Below are 23861 nucleotides of genomic sequence, written 5' to 3'. Positions count from 1 at the left end.
GTTTCATTGTCAAACAGTAAAGACAAATCTAATAGTACTGTAAACGTTTATTTACACAAGTCTAAGTTACAATCAATGTCTACACCTCGTCCCGAGACATGACGTTAAACTACACTCCTCTTTCCTTAGCACTTTTGGAGCTCAAAAGTGCCCTACTTCTTTTCTATCATTGTGTCTGCCTCCTCTTTTCCTCAGTCTGCCTTCATTGATCATCACTCTGTCTCCTTATCTCTAAATATCTCACTACGTCCTAGACCAGTCCATTTGCCGTGGACTGTGACGGGTAAGGGGGGATAAAGAGATCCTGGTGTTTGAGTGGTGGCTATCTGAGGATAAACCACCACAACACAATACTTTGGCTCCAAGTTCCCCTAGATCTGAGGCCCAGATGGCCCGCTCTGGGTCAATCGGCTGGTCATGCCGAGCTACCAGCATAGGTGGGGTGGGGAGCACAGGTGCCGAATTAACAAGAATATACATGGACAAAAAAACCCCCAACAAACTACTTGCCCCAGATTTAAGTCTGGGCAAGAGACGCCGCATTGAGGCAAACAAGGAGGAGGCCACAAAAAGCTGTACTACCTGGCCATCATTTTTGGTGGTCAGGTGCACAGAGGAGGGGAAAAGTCTGACAAAGCTGAGCCCTTTCCTTATCTATAAGGGACTCAAGTCAGTAGTGGGAGAGCCCAAGAGTGTGTCTAAGCTACACAAATCAATGGAACTTCTTGTAGAAGTAGATGGCAAGACACACTCTGATGGGCTTTTAAGATGCAGAAGACTCTGTGATCTCCAAGTGGAAGTCATGCCACACAAGAGTCTGAACACCAGCAGAGGTGTAATCAGCTCTAGGGACCTACTGGAATGTTCCGAGAAGGAAATAGTGGAGGGCATTGAAGGAGTCACCCATGCCCTGCGCATTACCAGGCGCAGGGATGGTGAGGAGGTCAAAACCGCCACTATTATCCTCACATTCGGAACTAGGACACCGCCAGAGTATGTGAAGGCAGGATACCTATGAGTTCCAGTGAGGCCCTACATACCTAACCCCATGAGGTGCTTCAAGTGCCAGGGTTATGGACACGGCGCGGCAGTCTGCAAGAGGAACACTGTGTGTGCCAGATGTGCTGGAGAGGGTCATGAGGACAAGGGCTGCACAGCCCAGTTCAAGTGCCCAAACTGTCAAGCTGGCCACTCAGCCTACTCCAAGGACTGCCCTGTGTGGAAACAGGAGGTTGCCGTGCAGGAGTACAAGGCAAGAAATGGATGTACCTTCAGCCAGGCGAAATCGGCTGTACTGGCCCTACCCAAGGGCCAATTTGGCTTGACAAAGACCTACGTCCAGGCTGTTGCTAAGATAGGAAGATCCATAGCCACACAGACGGACACATTGACCCCACCACCCCCTCCTCCTCCTCCAACTCAGAAGAAAACACCGCCAAAGAACACACCTCTGAAGAAACAAGAAAGCCCTGTTGTCATGCTAAAGAACAGGTTCTCTGTGCTCGCTGATGAGAGCATGGAGACTGAGCAGCATGTCAAAACCAATACTCCGGGAGAACCCGGAGACATCATGTCTGACACAGGTTCTCCTCAGAGAACCCAGCCAGACACCCCAACCTCTACCGAATTAGAGGTTGACCAACTCCCTAAGGGGAGAAATCAAAGCGGAGAGGATGCCCGAGGCGAGAGAGGAGGAAATGACCTCCGCTCTAACCAGAGGGATCTCCCCTCTCCAGAGAGAAAGACTTCCCCCAAGAATAAAAATACCAAGGTCACTGGAATAAAGGGAAACCCCTCCGGGGGCCTCCCAAGGCCAAATAGCTCCAAGTAGGTCATCTAGAATAAGCCATGGATTCCAGAATTGTACAGTGGAATTGTAGAGGCCTCAAGGCCAATTATGAGGAAATGCAGCTACTGATGGACTCTGAGACTCCTGTAGCTGTCTGCTTACAGGAAACATTTCTGAAAGATTGCATCAGCTTCCGAAGCTACCGTGCTTATAGCAAGAATGTTGAGGATGCAGAGAGAGCATCAGGTGGAGTCTGTATCCTTGTGAAGGATAGCATCCCCCATGAGAGGGTAGAACTACAGACCACACTACAGGCCGTAGCAGCTAGGATAACCCTTGACAAGGTTATCACTTGCTGCAGCCTGTATCTACCACCAGGCGCTCCATTAAACCCAACAGACATGGAGGACCTATTGAAACAACTCCCCCGGCCTTATTTAATCCTTGGGGATTTCAATGCCCATAACACCATGTGGGGATCCAACAATACCGACACAAGAGGTCGTATGCTGGAGGATATCTTCCTCCAACATGATTTATACATACTTAATGATGCATCACCGACCTACTTGCACCCAGGAACTGGATCACTCACATGCATTGACCTCACCGTATGCGTCCCCGGACTTCTGGACGACTTTAAATGGTCAGTTAGCAATGATCTACGGGGAAGTGATCACTTCCCAATCATCATTACTAACAATCTCCCTTCATTGGAACGACCTCAGCGGTGGAAACTGAATAAGGCCGATTGGGAACAATTCCAAAAAAGATGCTCCGAGGATATCACAGAAAATATCCTCCATGAACAGAACCCAGCTGATACCTTTGCTAGCAAGCTACTAAGTATAGCCAGGAAAGTTGTACCCTTAACCTCTGCAAATCCAAAACGGCCTAGCAAACCATGGTTTGATACAGCTTGCAAAAGTGCTATTGGTGATAGGAAAAAACGACTGGCTGCATTTATAAAGAATCCTTTCCAGGAAAACCTAAAGCTATTCAGGATAGCTAGAGCAAAGGCTAGACAAACCATACGGTCAGCCAAAAGGAATTCCTGGAGAAGTTTTGTCGGCAGTCTGGATGCCAAAACTTCTGCTAGAGCGGTTTGGAAGGCAGTAAGGCGAATCAAAGGGAAAGAATCAAATGCAATAGGGCATTTGAAAAACCAAGGACGAACTGTCACGTCCCCCAGAGAAATAGCTGACTGCCTTGCATCCTCAATAGCAGAAAAATCATCCACTGCACACTACACGCCAGAGTTCCAAAAAGTCAAAACCAGGGAGGAAAGACACCCCATTGATTTCAGGTCAGAGAACAATGAAGACTACAACAAACCGTTCTCGCTTGAGGAACTGAGGGAATCGCTGGACAAGTCAATGACACAGCGCCTGGAGAAGACGAAATCCATTACCAGTTCCTCAAGCACCTTCCCGATCCTCATTGGCAGTCCTGCTAGGGGTCTATAACTGTGTGTGGCAAACAGGCGCTTTCCCAAACAGCTGGAGGAAAGCCACAGTTATACCGATACCTAAACCGGGAAGAGACGGCTCTGACCCAGCTAACTATCAACCAATAGCACTAACAAGCTGCATCTGCAAAACCATGGAAAGAATGATTAACAGTAGGCTGGTCTGGTACCTGGAAAGGAATAAAGTGATCTCAAACTACCAGTGCGGATTCCGGCAGGGGCGGACAACAACTGACCACCTGGTAAGGCTGGAAGCTTATATTAGAAATGCATTTCTCAGAAGAGAACATCTAGTAGCTGTATTCTTCGATATAGAAAAGGCCTATGACACAACCTGGAAACATGGCATTCTACGTGACCTGGAGCTTATGGGGCTTAAGGGACACCTCCCCCGTTTTGTGGAGGAATTCCTGAAATATCGAAAATTTCAGGTTCGAGTGGGCAACTCCGCTTCTGACACTCATGACCAGGAAATGGGTGTACCCCAGGGCAGCATTCTGTCAGTCACCCTGTTCAACATTAAAATAAATAGCATCATAAATGCGCTGTCCCCTGGCATAGAGTGCTCTTTGTATGTTGATGACTTTGTCATTCTTACTTATGGGAAAAACATGAACACCTTAGAAAGAAAATTACAGTTATGTTTAAACAAAATTCAGGGTTGGGCAAACTATAATGGTTTTAAATTTTCAGACTCCAAAACAGTTAGTATGCATTTTTGTAATCCACCCAGACCCTGAACTATTTGTACACAAAAAGAAGATCCCTGTCGTGAAAACTACAAAATTTTTAGGCCTCACCTTAGATTCCAAATTTAATTTTCTCCCCCACATTAAGGAACTTAAGAAGAAATGCCAAAAGTCATTAAACATACTAAGAGTACTCAGCCATACGGACTGGGGAGCTGACAGAGATACCTTGCTGCTGCTCTATCGGAGTCTAATTCGATCCAAGCTAGACTACGGATCCATAATATATGGAGCAGCAAGGAAGTCGTACCTAAAAATACTGGAACCAATACAAAATGCTGCCCTGCGTCTCTGTCTCGGCGCGTTTCGTACATCACCTATCCCAAGTCTCCATGTGGAGGCGGGAGAACTCCCCATGGATATAAGAATGAAAAAGCTTGCAATGCAGTATATAGTCAAGCTAAAATCCAACCCCACGAACCCTGCTTTTGACTCCATATTTAACCCCACAGAGGTAGAATTATACAATCGAAGGCCTAACGTCATACAGCCGTTGGGCCTTCGAATGAGAGAACCCATCCAAAATTTAACCCCACCCATTGACCAAATCTCTAAAATAGAAACCCCTCAGAATCCTCCTTGGCTGATGAATAAACCCAAATTAAATTTATCCCTCCTTAATCTCAAAAAAGAAAATACAGACCCAAGCATACTACAAGTCCACTTTAGGGAACTGCAGGAGAGCTATGGAGATTGTGGCACCATCTACACAGACGGATCCAAAATGGAGGGAAAGGTCGCGTGTGCCTGCTCCTTTTGAAACAAAACAATCTCCCGTAGACTCCCCGATGGCTGCTCCATCTTTACGGCCGAATTGCACGCAATATTGCTTGCACTTATGGCCGTAAAAGCATCAGAAAGGAGGAAATTTATAATCTGCTCCGACTCCAAATCTGCATTGCAAGCTTTGGGGCAGATGAAGACTGACATCCCATTGGTACATAAGAGCCTGAAGCTGTTGGACCAAATAACAGCCGACCGTAGGGATGTCACCTTCATCTGGGTCCCCTCCCATGTTGGCATTGAGGGAAACGAAGCCGCAGACAGAGAAGCAAAGAGAGCCCTAAATCATGCGGTGTCAGGAACCCAAATTCCCTACTCAGACCTGAGACAAAGTATTGCCTCTGCCACCTATCGAGAGTGGCAGAACCGATTTTAACTGTGAATAGACCTTGATTTTAATTATATGACTGTATAGAATCTGGCCCTTGTTGTTTAGAGAGAGAGTAGTCCTTAAGGGACTGCAGGCACGACATGGCCTAAATTGTGCAGATGTGCCTAAAATCAAAATCAAAATCTAGTCTACACCATATCTTAATTCCGACTCTACACACTCTTCTCCCAATCCTAGCTTCTACAAATACACCCACTAACTATCCAGTCAACCAACGCGACAAGTACACTATATAATTTCTGCACACACAAAGGCACTTCTCTTGACCTTGTTTCACGGTCGGTCACCCATATCGTACAATAACAGTGCCACCACAATACCCCAATGGTGATTTTTGTTAATGCTTAAATTCTTTATAGCTTTCTTAGCAGTGTTCAAATTCGGTTTGTTTGTTGATTAGAATTTCCGAATTTAAAATGTATCATCTACACCTTTTCCTTTTTGGTATGCAAATTGTAATGGGTCTAACTTATTTGAAAGGTCATTCATTAAAAACATTTTAACTTTTTTTAACCGTTTAGAAACAATTTCATGTCACTAATACAGGTCTATAGTCGTTCATTTCCATTGGTTTGACAAGATGTAGCTTGCTTATATTTTTATTTTGAAATATCTGTTTCTGTGTTTCAGATGTTCTCCAAAGTTCACAGCAAAGTTTAGAGTCTTCCATTGAGCAACAACAGCACCACCATTATCATCTCCCAACAAGTCATAGGACTGCTATAGAGGGAGATGGGGTCATAAGCAATGGTTTCTATCAGCAGCAAGTTATGGTAAGTGTACAATGTTGTGGACTACATATTAGATTATGTTATCTTTAAATTTATTATATCTAATAGAAGGTATAGCTCTTATATTCAGACAAGGTGTCGCCCCAGAAATGTTTTATATCTTACTATCTAATAGATTATTGAATTTTCTACATAAATGCATAATTAGTAATAAAAAATGTCCTTTACTTTACATTATTATTAGCAAGGGCAGCAAAACCAAATGTACAATGTATTCTCTACCAGGCTAATCTCTCTAATCCATTGGAGCTGGCTGGACTAGGAAATAAAGTGGAATTTACTTAAACTTTAAGTGTTAGGGAATAGGGAGTGACATCAAATTAAAAGAGTTTGGATTACACTTGAACATTGAATAATAATTCTATAAAAGCTAATTCCCATTAATGTGCGAGTATTTTGTATTTTATGTTTGCTCATGGTTCTTCAATATCATTCTCAAAGTGTTCATAGGAATATGGAGCTTTCTTGAGCAGTTTCTTTTGTCATGTCTTACAGCAATGTCATTTTCATTTCATTAAAAAAAAAATTCTTTTTCTCTTCAGACAATTACAACTTGAAGTTGTCTTTTCAGAACTTAAAAAATAGCAATAAGCAAGTGATAGTGATTGCAGTGCAGTGCACATTGTCTGATTTTATGCTTCATTGGTAGTGTGGTAGTGTGGTAGTGGCTGTTCTTTGGCCAGTCTTTGTCCTTCACTTAGCACACCTACCAGGACTGAGCAAGTTGATGCCTATACATAATGCAATATACCATTTGCCATACATACACACATAACACAATAGTAGAAATCAATCATTAGTAGAATGTTAAAGGATTGATCACTGGTTGTTATGGCTAGGTCAGGGGGCTGCAACCTTTTGAGTCGGAAGAGCCAAAAATTACAATTTACAAAACTTGAACGTTTTTAAAGAGCCATACATTTTTTTCTTGCCAACAATAAATAGAACTCGCATAAATAAAGTTTTTTGATAAAAAAAAGAATCTATTTATTCATAAGAAAAAATATCTATTTATTTTTATATAAATAGTGTTTTCACAACAATTATATATATATACAATTATATATATTGGTATTATTAGATAAATATTATTAGCATAAAATTTTAACAATTAAACATTTAAACACAACACAAACTTGTACTTTAATAACAAACAATTGAGCAAACAAACTCAATTGGTGCTTTGGCTTTGCATGGTCTTAGAAAGTTTGGATAATTTTGGCTCATAACTTGTTGTTTTTAATTTCAAACACAATTCTTACTTTTCATTTGTTAGTTGGATTCTTACTTTACTTTTAATTAAAATCATTCAAGAGAATGCTTGCTCGCACGAATATGCCGATCCAATGATAATCATACTCCAAATGGCAACTTTTTCACCGGACTGTAGCATTCTGGAAGACTAGGCCATGCGTCGTCGAATATAAGTGCCTCAAATTGTGACATTTCTTTTAAAGCTGTTTACGTTTGTTGCGTTACATACATTTCTGGACCTTGAACTCTTTCAACTTGATTTTCAACTCTTTAAATTGTCCACTCCAAATGGTTCAATGTGGATTTTGTTATTATCTGTGTTGAGAGGATTTTTTACAAATGCTACAATCATTTTGTTTGCTCAAATCTGTCAGTAAATTCATATTTAATCAATCTTTATAACTGTGCAGAAGTAGCTTGTATCAACAATGCACTGGTTTTAGTGCAATATTTTTTTTTTATTTGAAAATGAAGTAATTGACCGCTCTGAATATATTCTGCAAAAAGAATTAATTTTTCTTCAAAGCAAACCAATTCCTTTACCAAAAAAATTGGCTGGGTTTTCCTTTCTTTGCAGTCTTAGATTCAGCTCATTTAATTTCATTGTTATATCTACCATGAAATAAAATGCTTGAAACCATTTGTCGTTCTCTAATTCAGGGTGATTAATGCCTTTATCATTTAGGAATTTATTTGTTTCATTCAAGCACATAGCAAAACGTTTCAATCTTTGGAAAGCCATAGCACTTTATAGGGCAGAAGGACCTCGGAGTACTGAGTCTCTATTTCATTTAAGAATTCTTTAAACTGACGATGGTGGAGCGCTTTTGACAAGATGCTAATAAAAATCTTGATTACCGAATTCATGACGGAAATGTTTGCGCAAAGAATCATAGTTGCTCCTTTATTTTATATCTGTCACACTGCAGGCTCCATCAGTTGCTGTTGAAATGATTTTATTTTTATCGATCTTATGTCTTCAAGGTATTTTTGCACATTAGCTGTATCTTCTCCTCTAGTTTGTCACGAAAGCAGTAGCAATCCTTCTTTTGGACATTGAGAAGGTCAACTAGTGCCGTTTCTTTTTTATCGCAAGACTAATCTATATTAAGTGATAAGGCAGAGAAAAATTAAATATCTTCCACCTGCAAATATGTTACATTTTAAGACACTGTGGAGGGGTGCGCTGAAAAGCAAGATAGAATTGGTGCCTAATCCTTTTTAATTGAATCAGAACGATTTTGAAATGTTTTTTTTTTCAATAAATAAATAATATTTACGTATGGAACTAAAGAGCCGCAGCTTAACATCCAAAGAGCTTCATGTGGCTCCCGATCCGCAGGTTGCTGACCCCTGGGCTAGGTGGACAAAGTAAACAACACAAAGGAAAATATTGAAATTTTATTCTAATAACAAAGAACTGGGCTTATTTGAGTTAATATTAACATTTAAAAAAAAATAAAAGCATAAAAAAAAACAAGAATAGAATTCATATTCAGTAAAGCTTTAAATTATTTGTGTTAAAATTATCTGGATTCCACACTATCTTAAATACAAATTTTAGCTTCATCAATTTAGCATCAGCATAAAATTTTTGTCATATTTGATTAGCACACACATCCTTTAACATATTGCTTGGACCACAACGAAGAACATTAGAAAACAAAGGTGATGAAGACACTATTTTATAGTCATTCCCAAAGTTTAAAAATATTTTTATGAATCTCATATATTGTACATTTTATTTTTGTCATGGACCTAGAGAAACCTTTTTTTGTTTTCTTGGAGCATTGCAATGTAGAATCATGCTTATCTCCTTCAGCCATTTTTTCTTACTCAGCTGATATTTAAACACATTCATTGAAATGAATTTCTCTATGCTCTGTTATAGAGACACGAGTCCTTGACTCCAACACCTGAAGGAGACCCTGTCTATGTCAACAGAGCTGCTTTGCTACCTGCATACAGGCCAAGCCCCGATTATGATGCACTTATGCAGCAGCGATTACTACAGCAGCATCAACAGCAGCAACATCAGCCACAACAACATTCTCATTTCAAGGATTTCACTCCTCACATTGGAGCTGCTCAAGTTTATGTCCATCCTGATGGAATGGCTTACAGCCAGCCAGAAATCAGTCAGAATATAGCTATGTACAGAGATGAACATGGCAATTATGCCAATGTAGATGCCCTTAGAAACTATAGTCATTCGATATATGCAAACATCTTCCAAGAGGGTCATGGTATCTATGCAGGTAGAGGTGGGGATCGAGGAAACAATTTGGCAGTACACCCTACCTATAGCTCACCAGAACTCAACACAGACATACATCAGCAAGAAATTTTTGCCAGCAATGAATTCTCAGCTCAAGAGGCCATGGTTTACCACTTCCGACCTCCTCCTCCATATCCCCGCACAAGTAGCAGCACACCTGACTTGGCTGTCCAATCAAATATGGTGTCAGACCAGCCTTCCACAGTAATACATGGCCAGAAAACTAGTGGCCAACATGATTTACTAGTACAGTCCAGGCTTGACAGAAGTGTTGATGATCTTTCTGGATTTAAGCTAACAGCTAGTGGTTACTCTTTGAATGGACACCAGTTTTCATTTACATCACCAGAAGACTCATCCCAATCTGTAGCAGTAACCATAGAGGGCAAAACTTTCAATGCTAGAGATGGAAATCTAGATGAGGGAAACACTAATGTATCAGCTGTTGCCCCAGATACTAATGCTGTCAATGTAGGTGTAGAGAGCACAAGTAAATTTCTCAGTGAAGATCAAGAGGATACATCTAGTGAACATTCCTACTCAACATTTCATGCCAAAGAATCTGATGAAAGCTCAGAGGAAGAGAATTCTAGGCTGAAAATTTTGCGCCATAGGGAGGAGTCAAATATTCACATTAGAATGTTCACCCCACAGGAAGCTCCACCCCCTTCAAAACTCAAAGAAGAGGCAGCTCTTAGAGAAAGTTTTAGAAGACTAAAAATTGCCAGAAATAGCTCTCTCAATAAAGATGGTGTTGGTTTTGGTAGATCATCTCTAAGGGCTATAAAAGACACTGCAGATATGAGCACATTGGCTCCAACACCATTAAATGCTGTCAATGAACAGCTGTTAGAGGGAGATAATAAATCAAATGAGGCTAAACCATCATCAACTGCTCTACCTTCTCCACCAGAGATGAAGGAACTTTTAGATCGCCTAGGTGACCCTCCACCCTATCCTGGAAAGACAGATGAACATGGCCATTCTGTCACAGACACTATTTCCACTCCTAATGAAAACTGTGTAGTAGAAGATAACACAAGAAATTCTTTGAATCAAAACAAGCTGTCACTCACACCTAAAGGGTCTCTGGGAAATGTTCCACTAAAAACTAGTCCTTTCAGAGAATCTTTTGGTTCCAAGCCTAGATCGACAAGCTTTACCTTAGATACTATTGTTCCAGTCTCCAAACCAATCATTGTCTGTAATTCTAAAGACTCAGACCTGTGCTCCTCTGTTTTGAAATCACAGTCCCTTGATGTTGCCTCTTTGACCAGTGATGGTTTCAAATATGCCAGTGAAAAAGATGTCAGTGACAGGCCAACAAGTAGTGAAGACAAAGATGACAGTGCTGATAAATTTGTTGATTTACATGATCTATCTGTGGGCTCAGATAGTGATTCTGATCATGAGAGGGTAATTGTTTTTCTTTAATTATTAATTACTGCTGCAACACATTTTTCTATGGATTACCAGCCATGGGCAATATGACCGCTTGATTGTGTATTATGTATTTTGGACTTTTGACTTGATAGCACCAATTGTCCCAGGTTCAAACCCTGCCTGATGTCATCCCCTGGTGTCAAGATAAGATAAAAATGATTTTTCTTTTTAATTTTAATAATTACAAAAAATTAATTACAAAAAATTATATTTGGAAAGTGAAATGACAATTTTGGGCTCAAATATACTTCTTGTATTATAATGTTAGTAGATGAAATGTTTTACCAAATAACTTTCATAATTAAAAGAGATGCAAAATAATATAAAATATTCAATTTTTTACTTAACGTATTCTTAACCTATTTACACAGAAACTGGTGACCTTTACATCATGTGCCCTATAGAGCACAAGGTCTGAAAGGGAAACCTTACTTTTTACTTACTATCCTATATATGGAGAGTTTAATCTTTAAATAAATAACTATTTATATATGTATTTAAGAGTCTATCAGAATCTAGACACATGGGTCCTCTTAAGTTGGCTGCCATGAATGGATTAACTTTGTCAAGGTCCATGGTGTTGTCAATGATGAATGATGAGACCAGAGCCCCAACTGATGACAGGGTAAACCTTTTTGTTTCATAATTCCAAAAGAAATAACAAGGAAAATTTAGACAATTCTTTTGTAGATTAAAAAAAAAATTAAATGTTTTAATCATATTATTTTAAATAAAATTCTCTTGAAAAACAATAACAATGAAGAAAATTTGACATTTAACTCTTTCTCTCCTTAAGTATTTTCTACGTTCTGATAGAATTATTCACTTGTCCCATATATCATACCATAACATATTTGATTAAACTTCAGTAACTATTTTGTTTGTTATCAGAAATGTATATTTAGTATAGTATTAAAGGAAAATGCATGTCCTTTTATATAAAACAAAATAATTTTTACTTGACCAAAAGTTATTTAAATTTTGGATTATGAAATTAAAAATGGAAACTTACTAACTGTGGACAAGTCGTCTAGGTCTAGAGAGTCGATCTGGGATGTATTTTATTATAAACTTTAAATTAAAATTATTTTTTATGATGTTTATCCATGTTTACACCAGACATAAGTAGAACCTTGAAAAACATTTAAAAAGGAAATCTTAGCTTTTTAACCGATGTTACCATAGCTGGAAAATGCACAATAAAAAAATGTAAGCTCCCTTCTACAAACACATTGTGCTCGGTAAAAACATGTTGAAAGGGGGAAAAATCCAGTGGGAAACTATTCAAGATTTAATTTAAGCAGTTGAAAAGTTTACGGAAAAAAACAAAACAAAACATATGTTTTAAAGCATTGATGATGGGAGCATCCATCAGACAGAAAAGACTGGTTCAAATTGATTATGGGAGTGTGTTTGGGTAAGATAGGGTTAAGTCTTTTCAAAGAGTAGTAATTTTTAGCGGCCCCCCAAAAGGGGAAAAGACTCTATTAGTTTTGTGTAAAATGTCTGTCCGTCCGTCCCGTTAAGATCTCGTAAGCTACAAAAGATATTGAAAATCCGACATCACAATATTTTAGACCATTCAAAGTTCTGATGCAACGGCTACTTTTTTTTTGTCTGAAAGCGAAAAATCTAATTTTTAAAATCAGTTATGCAAGCAGTTTTTTTAAAGAGAAAAAGCTAATTAGTATGCATTATAAGTTAGACCTAATTTAAAACGAATAGTAATCTTGTAAACTACATTTTCCTGAACTTTTTTTTATTGCGGACATTTTTTTGAATTTTTTTTTTGAGGATTCAAATAAGAGATTGAGCAGTAAAGTGCTTGGCTTCCGAACCGCGGGTCCCGGGTTCGAATCCTGGTGAAGACTGGGATTTTCAACTTTGGAATCTTTGGGCGCCTCTGAGACCACTCAGCTCTAATGGGTACCTGACATTAGTTGGGGAAAAGTAAATGCGGTTGGTCGTTGTGCTGGCTACATGACACCCTCGTTAACCGTAGGCCACAAAAACAGATGAACTTTACATCATCTGCCCTATAGACCACAAGGTCTAAAAGGGGAACTAGTTAGGCCAGGTTTACATCTAACTTTACACTCACTTACACCTATCCTTTGATCTGCCGGACCGTTGGGGCACTACACAAGATCTGTTAACCTTCTTTCTCCATTCTTATCTCTCATTTGTCTTTGATATAATTTCATTTGGATGTTCTTTCTGAAAATATTGAAGCCTGCCTGGGTGGACCACTTCGGGGGCCGATTTTGAGTTTGTGTTTCCACACAATCTTTCTTTTGTAACCTTGTTTTTTTTTGCTTATATCTCAACTGTAGTTTGATCTTTTAGCCAATTACATTCTAAAAAAACACTTTAAAATTTGTATTATTTCTAAACTAATTTCAATTGATTACCAATTGATTTACAACAAATAATTCTTTCAGAGAAAAATGCTAGAAAGTAAAATATCTGAAGGTCAAGTATATGCTGAGTTTGAACAAATACCTCGCAAATCTGACTCTTTAGAGTGTAGTGTAGCTTCAGCTGCTCATAATGCATCTAGAAATCGCTTCAAAGATGTGTTACCATATGATGCCACTCGTGTCAAATTGACTGCAAGGAAAGATAATCCAGATGGTTACATCAATGCTTCACATATCAAGGTTCTCAATTGAGTGTTTTTCTTCTAACTTGAAAATTAAATTATTTTTTTAGGAAATTACATATGCCATATATTTGTAACCTTTAAATGCTATTTTGTTGTGAAGTCAAAGGGCTACTTTTATTTGTATTTTTCTAGAATTATTTTGACCATTCAATAAGAAATGTTTAGCCTGTTAAGAACTTTTAGAAATTCATAGTTTATTTCTAGGAATTCAAGATTTGTGTAACTGTAAGATATATCCTCTCTCCCCCCCCCCCCCCCTTTTGAAGTATGGTTTCAATTTTGATTAAATTATTATATCTTCTGAATGCACTTAGTCTTTGAACAAATTGGACATTAAATACTAAATAATATTAGCAACTAATGTTTTCAAGTACTAACTGCTTCTACTAGTGGAGGAGAGTCTCATCAACTTTTAAGAATGTAAAATAACCATGAAAAGAAAGTTTGTGCTTAAAAAATCCTTCTTTCAAGTTTATTAGTTCCACTTGTCTTCTATTTTTCTTGAGCAGCAGTTGTTTTACTTGATAATGTTTTTGTATCTTTTTGAGTAAGCTAAAGTTTTACACTCTTATCTCTTATGTAGTTTTTATTATTACTTTCACAGCTCACAGCCAATGATAACAAGTGGCTGTTTATAGCAACTCAAGCTCCACTGGAAAACACAGCCGTTGATTTCTGGCAGATGATTTGGGAAAATAGCATAGATGTGTTAGCCATGTTAACTCCTTTCCAGGTAATTATGCTGCTGCATTCACTGTGAGATTATGTGTTACTGGTATAATCTACTGATACAAAGATCTTGTGTTCTTATTGATTTTATTTGAAATTTATGAAAAATTATATGCTGTATTGGTTGTCGTTCTTATGTTTACATGTGCTTGTAACTCGTCGTAAGAGTGTGTTCATGAAATGTGTGTTGTTTAGTCATTCAGTGTATTAAAGCCATACTAAGTGGACATGGTTTTCGACTCTGTTGTTATTGTGTTCATAACAACCTGCAAAGCATTTTGTGTGTTCATCCTTTCACGTTAGTAAGAGCAGTTTTATCATGCTTAGTGACTAAGTCACATTAGCAGGCAAGGGGCTAGATTTAGATAGACTATTTGAGATATATGCCATTTAGAAATATTCAAGACCATGAAAGCTTGTCTTCATTAACAACTCCCAAGCTGTGACAACGTTTTTAAGACAGATGCCTGGCACCTCAAAACTGATAGCGTTAGGCAGATGGAAATCAAGTAAGGCAATTCACCTAGGACAAAAATGACTTTGGCAACATACTGCTAACATGTAGATACCTAAGCCCTGACTGTGATACTGATCACACACTAATTTCCTGGTGGATAAGATTAGAAGATTATTTTAAAAACATCTCAGAGAAAAGTTGGCTGTATTGGGGAACAAAATGTAAACTGAGGATTGGTGTGAAGCAAGTCTTTCAGAAATGGAAACTGCCACTAGGTACAAGAGAGAAGCCATGTTAAAATACAAGAAGGAGCCCACTCTTAGCAACCTATAAGTGCTTAGAGCTACATGAAACAATACCCAAATAGTAGCAAGAATGTGCCAAGACATCTGTCAATTCATTTAATCTTTAGCTGACTGTGGAAACATCAGAGGATTATTTGAGGGAAGGAGAAAAGCCTACGGTTTCTTACCAGCAAATGTACCCCCACCTAAATTAAAAGATGGCATAGACATCAAAGATCATGCGCTGCAGATGGAGAGATGGGTAGAGCATTATGCAGAACTTAACAAAATAAAAAATCTTCTCAACTGCTTTGGCCGGCCAATTTTTCAACACTGCCAGTTTTGGATGACTCAGATTAAACACCATCAAAAAACCTTTGCACTACCATTGATAAGTTTGCACATGGCGAGTGGATGGTTTCCTGCAGAAGTGATGCAGGTTGGAACGTATGCCTTATTGAAGCCACTATTCGAACAGTTGTGTTGGGAACTAGGAACAATTTCTTAGGATTTAAAAGATGCAAACATTGTTACAATTTATAACAAGGTTACAAAAGACAGTTTGTGTGGAAACACAAACTCAAAATCGGCCCCCGAAGTGGTCCACCCAGGCAGGCTTCAATATTTTCAGAAAGAACATCCAAATGAAATTATATCAAAGACAAATGAGAGATAAGAATGGAGAAAGAAGGTTAACAGATCTTGTGTAGTGCCCCAACGGTCCGGCAGATCAAAGGATAGGTGTAAGTGAGTGTAAAGTTAGATGTAAACCTGGCCTAACTAGTTCCCCTTTTAGACCTTGTGGTCTATAGGGCAGATGATGTAAAGTTCATCTGTTTTTGTGGCCTACAGTTAGCGAGGGTGTCATGTAGCCAGCACAATGACCAACCGCATTTACTTTTCCCCAACTAATGTCAGGTACCCATTAGAGCTGAGTGGTCTCAGAGGGGCCCAAAGATTCCAAAGTTGAAAATCCCAGTCTTCACCAGGATTCGAACCCGGGACCCCCGGTTCGGAAGCCAAGCACTTTACCGCTCAATCTCTTATTTGAATCCTCAAAAAAAAATACAAAAAAATGTCCGCAATATAAAAAAAGTTCAGGAAAATGTAGTTTACAAGATAACTATTCGTTTTAAATTAGGTCTAACTTATAATGCATACTAATTAGCTTTTTCTCTTTAAAAAACTGCTTGCATAACTGATTTTAAAAATTAGATTTTTCACTTTCAGAAAAAAAAAAAGTAGCCGTTGCATCAGAACTTTGAATGGTCTAAAATATTGTGATGTCGGATTTTCAATATCTTTTCTAGTTTACGAGATCTAAACGGGACGGACGGAAAGACATTTCGCACAAAACTAATAGCGTCTTTTCCCCTTTCGGGGGCCGCTAAAAATATAGGAGACCACTTAATTAACAATTACAGATGCGTTTCACTGCTAAGCATGGTTTGAAAGGCTTATACTAAACTGCTCCTGAAATAGCTGCAGCTCTTGTCAAATTGAGTGATTCTCTGTCCCAGTGTGACTTTATGACAGGTCGATCTAGCACAGAATTTTCTCTTGGCAGCAGCTACTTTTTATTTAACCAAGGCTTTTGACCTTGCCAGAAGAAGTGGCCTGATTTTCTTACTAGGCAAAATTGGCTGTCCATTAAGCTATGGAAACTCGTGTCAGCTTTCCATGATATATGCAAGACACAGTACAGGTGACAACTCTAATTCTACCTTTAAGCTAATCTTCATCAAGAGCAGGGTAAAACAAAGATGGGTTTTGACTCTTAACATTATCCAGCCTCTTCTTTTCTGTTCTTTTCTGTTCTTACAAGTGCCTTTAAATCTGAGAAAAATGGAGTATATTGTTGTAACTCCAGTGATGGACTGAAAAGGTTAATGTGTGTGCGGCCTACTGATACACACGACTCAGGCCAATCACACGGGTCAACGGCTGTCGATAGACAAGGGACAGTACTGCTAATAACTGCAAGTATGACCTGTGTTGTGGTCATGTGATCAAGAGTCTTCACGGTCGAGAGACTGTGTTTAAAAAGGACAGTGGAGTCCAGGACAGCAAAGCAGTAAGGACTGTGTGGTACCTTTGAGTCTTCGAGGATGTAGCTGTACGAGCTAGAGAGACTTGTAATGTTAAGTTAGGCAGTTCTGTTAAGTTCAAGAAAGCATTTGAATTGATGTAGCCAATTGTGTTGAATTGGCTGCCGATGTATTTGTAATTAAATCGCCACTTTGTTACTTGAAGCTCTTGTCAAGTTCTTGTGTTAGATGTGCTGTTGTGTTGTTAAGTAGTGTTTGCAGAAGGCCTGATAGAGAAGATTGTAACAATATATATCCACACTAAATCCAGTGGAAAGCTTTTAACCTGGCTTGACCTAAAGCTAAATTGAAGAGACAGCATATCCTGATTAGGGAACTGGTGCACTCACAAGCAGGATTACAAGGACTAGTGAATTATTTGGCAGCTGCTTCTCAAGAGTTCATTCTTACAATTAGCCACACCAAGACTGAAATTCTGGCACAAAATGTGACACTCTTGGAAATCACACCCTTATATGACAATGGTTCCAAAATTAACCTATCTAGGATCAACTCTATTGCCAGCAACCTAAATTTAGGACATTGAGGTGAAAAAAAAAATTATAGCACCTCTGGAGTCATGGCAAAATTCTCTAAGTGAGTCAGGGAATATTCAAAATTAACCACTGCAACCAAAATGCTAATCTACAATATCTGTGTTGACCAATGCACACAATATCTATGCTCTTTGACACTTACAATTTTTTTGATGGGACATGTCAAATATATGCCAGATAGAAGAATTCCTAGAAAAATCCTTTAGACTGAACTAGTGCTATTAAAGCATGGAATGAGTTGCCTGAGCTAGCCAGGAAAACCAGTGACTTAGCAGAATTTGGGTCATTGGTTAATATGCATGACTAAATGCATGACACATCGGACATAATCTTCTTTTTTGAAGTAACAATTGTATTATATAAGATAAAAGCTTGGAGAAGGAGACCGACTATAAAATGCCCAAGGAACTAACCTACAGAGATGTGTGCAAGCAAAATCTCAGGACTACAGATATCATTGTAAGTATATGGGAAGAAGTAGCTCAAGATTGGACAGCATGTAGGGAAACTGTGTAGGCTGGTATGAACCTCACCGTGACATATTGTTGTGATATCTTTGGCATTACGTTTTAAGAGATGATTTTTTTCCTATGCAATTTCTCTTGTGACTAAAGAGGCCAATCCATGACATACTGTTGTGATTTCTGTGACATTGAGTTATTGTTTTAAGCCAAGAGATCTGGAAATGGAGAATTCCTTGATAAAAAAAATGCACTTGTACTATTGAAAAACATGAACAGTAATAGAGACTTTTATATTCATTTCAGGAGTCTGGCAAATCCAAATGCTATGTTTACTGGCCACAAGAACCAGGAGCTCAGTATAAACAGATTTATGGAGAGGTAATGCTCTTATTAAAATAAATAAATAAAGGAGAGAGGATACACTAGTGTTGGTCTATGAATACTTAACTATCTACTGATGAGAGCCCATCCAATAGCATAAATAACCATTCCCAAAAGCATGGAGCTTTTGCCCTACCTTTACTTTTTCTGGGTTCAATTTGAAGCTAACTGTACTGTTTTTCTTTTTTTTTTATTCCAATTGATTTAATTGCATAACAAATATGTTTACCTTTGGTTCTAAAATTGTTCGTACCATTTAGTCATAATCAGGTAATTTTATTTTTCAAAAGTAGCATTAAAAAAAAAAAAAAAAAAAAACAACTCCACAGTTGATTTAATGGACAGGTAAGAGACTATATAATAATATAAATGCAGTCTCAAGACTAAAAAAAAAATGATTTTTTGAGAATATTTTTATGTAACTGGCTACCAAGTGTAATGCTTTTTTTTTTCTGTACTAATAACAGTTATTATTGTCAAAGTCTAGGTGAGATTGTGTGCTACAGGGGAGGGTCACCTATAGTTGAAGAGAAAGAGCTACTTAGCAAATTTACATTTTTTAAAAATTTATTACCATTATTTTGAACATATGAGCAACAAAAAAGCTTCTAGAATTATTTTGACACTTATTTAGCTCTACTTAAACCAATTAGTTGCTAGTTCACTGTTCTGTGTCACTTTTGCCTGCAGTATGAGGTAGAATTACAATTTACTGACGACTCTCTCTGCTATTTGACTAGCCGAATCATTTTAAGACATGGAGGTTGTGAACACATGGTCTGGCATCTCCAGTACACTGATTGGCCAGATCATGGTTGTCCTGAAGATACTTATGGATTCTTAGGTAAGCTACTCAATAGGAAAAGGACTATTTTTTGCTTTATGATTTGATTTTATTTAAAGGTAAAACAACAGTGCTATTTTATTATTTTTTGCTTTATGATTTGATTTTATTTAAAGGTAAAACAACAGTGCTATTTTATTATTTTTTTGCGTTACTCTTATGTATACAAGGTTCATAGCGCTCCTAAAATCTCCTAAATAAGAAGTCACCTAAAATTTTCCTTATTTCTCCTAAAATTTTGATTATTCTGAAATTTTTACCCGATATATTTTTAAAATATGATTTTGCTTGTTTCTTGCTAAAAAAAGTGAAAACAAAAGCAGCGTATCTAGGAAATCTGATCTCATGATTGGCTGGCTGTGTTGATGAGCTGACCAGTCTAGCATGTATCTTGCCTTTCACTCATTCATGTGCTGAAGCAAGCATTTCACCTGTCAAAACATTTCCACAAGCAGCAAAGACAAGTTTTGTTTCCTCTCATTGTCTTGACTGAAGATGTATTAAATCTAGTCTATTGTCTATGCTTTGACCATTCACTAGCCTAACACGTACAATCCTCCAGACCCTTTCCCCCTCACCTAAAATCTACTTGTTGTAACAGAAAAAGTGACTTAAACTGTTATTGTTAACCAGTATAGTTTGTGTAGGCCTACTGATTATAATGATCTAATGTCTAGATCTAGTGAAGATGCTTCACACATAACCATGAAAAGTCTATGAATTTTAGTTACTTATATCTAGATCTAGCTAGTATTTAGATTTAGATCTAGTGAAGATAATTCACACATAAACTACAAACTCCATGAATTTTTCTGACATAGATCTAGAAATATAACACAAAATTCCACATTTTTAAAACTTATTTTTAAGATTATTTTCTTTTTTTTTCTCCCTAAAATAAGAAGGAAGCTTCGTGAATGTGTGTGTACAAAGTTTATTAAAACAAAATGAAATCAGTCATTCTTGGTTGCGTAACTCATCATTGTGAACTTTATATAAATATAACAAAACCAAATTGATATTTTCATTTTTTTCCCCTGATAACATGCATGTGTGTGTGTAGAAAATGATTCCACTGAAAAATGTAAATTCTGTAGAATTAGATAAGAACTACATCTACATGAATGCTAAATCTAGAACCACAGATTGTAAAAGAGAAACAAAAAAAGAACCAGGGTTGGTGGGAGGTCAGAGAGAGAGAGAGAGAGAGATCAGATCTAGATCTACATGAATACTGACTCTAGATTTAAAATCCAAAGAATGGTCACAGAGAAAGTGTGTGTGTGTTTGGAGAATGTTTTGTTTCCTACAGTTCATGACCATGGAGCTATTTGTTTCCACCAGCTATAAGTAATGGAACAAATAGTTTAAGTTTGTATTTAGAGTATATTTAATATTTCACCTTTGAATTGAGAAGCCAAAGAAAAGTTAGAAATTGTTTAGGAATAACTTTTTTTGTTGAGGGAAGGCAGGGGAAAGGAGGGAGAAAAGTAATACTAAAATTCACTGTCAAAAAAAGGTGTGTTAAAATGGGTTGTTCCAATTCAAGTCAAGGGTTTTAAAAAAGGAGGTTCCATATCTTCTTTTTTTTTTATCTTATATAATACAGACGTTACTTCAAAAAAGAAGATGATTACGTCCTAGGCGTCATGCATTTAGTCATGCATATTAACCAATGACTGGTTTTCCTGGCTAGCTCAGGCAACCCATTCCATGCTCTAATAGCACTAGGGAAGAAGGAGTATTTGTACAAATTTGTCCTAGCATATGGGACGAGGAATGAGCCTTTATCTTTGTGTCTTTCAAAGTATTTTATTAAATTTTGTATTTGAAGATTGTGGTTCAGTGTTTTATGTATAATTGCTACTTTAATTTTGAGTCTTCTGTCCTCAAGGCTTTCTAAATTTAGTGATTTTACTAAAGGTGTTACTCTGGTTAAATGTGAATATTCGTTTGTTATGAATCTCACTGCTATATTTTGTGTTTATTCCAGTTTCTTAATGTTTTCTTGAGTTGAGGGGTCCCATACGGAGGATGCATATTCTATTATTGGCCTTACCAAGGTTAAATAACATTTTAGTTTTATGTTCTTATTTGATTTATAGAAATTTCTTTTAATAAATCCTAATGCTTTGTTTGATTTTTTTATACTTTCATCAATATGTGGATTTCATGACAGTTTTTCATTTATTATTACACCTAGGTGTTTTGCGTTTTTAGTCTGTGTTACTGGTTTGCCATGAATAAGATAAGTGGAATTAATTTGTTTTAGTTTTTTTGTTACTCTTAACAACTGACATTTTTCTGGGTGGAAATTTCTGTAATTCATCTAATTCTCTTTGTAAAATATATGTGTCTTGTGTTGTTTTTATTGTTCTATATATTATGCAATCGTCTTCAAATAATCTGACTTTTGTTCCTGAGGTAATGCAATTTGGTAAATCATTTATGTAAATTAAAAATAGTGGTGGACCTAAGACTGTTCCTTGAGGCACACCTGACTTTACTGTTATCGGTGTTGATTTAGAGCCATTTATTATTACAGTTTGTTCTCTCCCTATCAGAAAATCTTTAATCCACTGATGCAGTGGACCATTAATGCCGAAATATTTTAATTTTTTAAGCAAACTATGGTGGTGAACTTTGTCAAAAGCCTTAGAAAAATCTAGTAAGATAGCATCTATTTGTTCACTATTATCTAAACCTTTTGAAAAATCATCAATTAGTCCTATTAGTTGTGTTTCACATGATCTATATTTCCTAAAGCCATGTTGGTATGGTGTGAGGACATTATGTTTGTCTAAGTGGTTTATGATGTTGCTACATATTATGTGTTCTAGGATTTTACATGTGATGCTGGTAAGTGATACTGGTCTGTAGTTTCCTGGGTCAGATTTTTCTCCTTTTTTAAATAGTGGGGTGACATTAGCTTCTTTCCAGTCCTTTGGTACTCTGCCCTGGTTAAGTGAAGCCTGAAAGAGTATTTTGAACACTGGGGCTAGCTCATTGCTTAGTTCTTTGAGTAATCTAGCTGGAATACCATCAGGTCCAGACGCTTTTTTGGTTTGGTGTTGGCTAATAGTTTTTGGATTCCATTTTCTTGTACTACTATATCTTCTATGTTGTCTACTTGGTTCAAATTAAGTAATATGTCTGTCTCCTGGGGCTGAGAATGCTGATGCAAAGTATTTGTTTAGGATGTTTGCTTTAGTTTCATTTTCATATGTATTATGTTATGTTCATCTTTTAATGGCGTTATGCCTGTTGTTTCCATTTTCTTAGACTTAATGTATGACCATAGGTTTTTGTTGTTATCTTTAGATATTACCTTGTTTATGTATTCACTCTGCAGCTGTCTGCTTATTTTTGGGTTAGGTGTTTAATTTTTATATACTTTTTGTAAACTCTTTCTGCCTTAATTTCTTTAAATTTTCTATATAGGTTTTCCTTCTGTTTACAAAGCTTCTTTAGTCTATTATAACCAGCATTTATTGATTTTGTTTGATGTGTATTATATGGTATATGATTTTCTACAATGTTTTTAAGATGGTTTTTAATGAAATTCCAGAGGTCATCGACTGGTTGGTTAGTCTTTTTCTAATTAGAATATTTGTTGAAAGAAAACAGTAACAGATACTACAATTCACATGCTAAAATAGTAGGTTAGTGGGATTGTTAAAATTTGGGCTGTTTTATTTGAAAAGAGTGGACGTTTCCAGTCAAAATAAACAATATATAGAATGGGCACAAATCAATGGCTGTTGCTGTCTGTAATGCTAATATTGGAAGGTTCAGTAGTTTCTAGATTAGTCAGCTTTTTCTAGAGTTTATCCTGGGATCTATATATTGAGAGCAGGTCTTATGATAAATCATGCAGGTTTGAAGGGCATTATCTGTATTCACCACAAAAGCATGTTTCACTGATTCAAATTTTTATCTTCCAGATGTGAATACTTATCTTAATCATGTTGCAAAATTTTATATTAACCAAAATTTTCTTGTAGTTTGAGTGTGAGTTTTGGTTTATGATATTCTCTATGTTGATTTTCAGCACCACTTTGTAATAAAGTTATATTTTTGACTGCTGGCTCTTTCTTCCATTTTGAGCTAATTTTTGTTACCTTAGTTACAAATATTTTAATGTTGAATCAATTTTGTCTAAGTTTACTAAAATGGACAATAGTAAATCACCTTCTTTGTATCATTAGGATTCCTGGATGAAATTGAATCTGTAGCTCGATTAGCTGAGAGTGAGTCAGGTTGTAGTGAGAGACCACCTGTGGTAGTTCATTGTAGTGCAGGAGTTGGAAGAACTGGTGTGGTGCTATTAACCATGGTCATGAAGTGGTGTTTAGAACACAATCAGGTAAATAAAACATAATTTATACAGGGTTGATAGCCATATTGAAAACTTGAGAAAAGCCCTTGAATTTAAGTATTAAATTGA

The 23861-nt window shown here is 37.2% G+C and overlaps 1 protein-coding gene across 3 annotated transcripts in view; it reads left to right on the top strand.

The window, feature by feature from the left end:
* Window positions 1-23861, top strand: part of LOC106053241 (tyrosine-protein phosphatase non-receptor type 21-like) — a 48596-nt gene that overhangs the window by 18710 nt on the left and 6025 nt on the right. For 2 of the 3 annotated variants that reach the window (XM_056024416.1, XM_056024415.1), the window contains 8 exons: window positions 5811-5953; window positions 9117-10919; window positions 11449-11571; window positions 13388-13606; window positions 14216-14344; window positions 18493-18567; window positions 19261-19414; window positions 23623-23780. In XM_056024416.1, coding sequence (XP_055880391.1) covers window positions 5811-5953; window positions 9117-10919; window positions 11449-11571; window positions 13388-13606; window positions 14216-14344; window positions 18493-18567; window positions 19261-19414; window positions 23623-23780 — 2804 coding nt within the window. The other variant, XM_056024417.1, reaches the window with a different exon arrangement.

Source organism: Biomphalaria glabrata, chromosome 3 (genome assembly GCF_947242115.1).
Source record: "Biomphalaria glabrata chromosome 3, xgBioGlab47.1, whole genome shotgun sequence".
Taxonomy (NCBI): Eukaryota; Metazoa; Mollusca; class Gastropoda; family Planorbidae; genus Biomphalaria; species Biomphalaria glabrata.
This window is presented reverse-complemented; position numbering and strand designations above follow the sequence as displayed.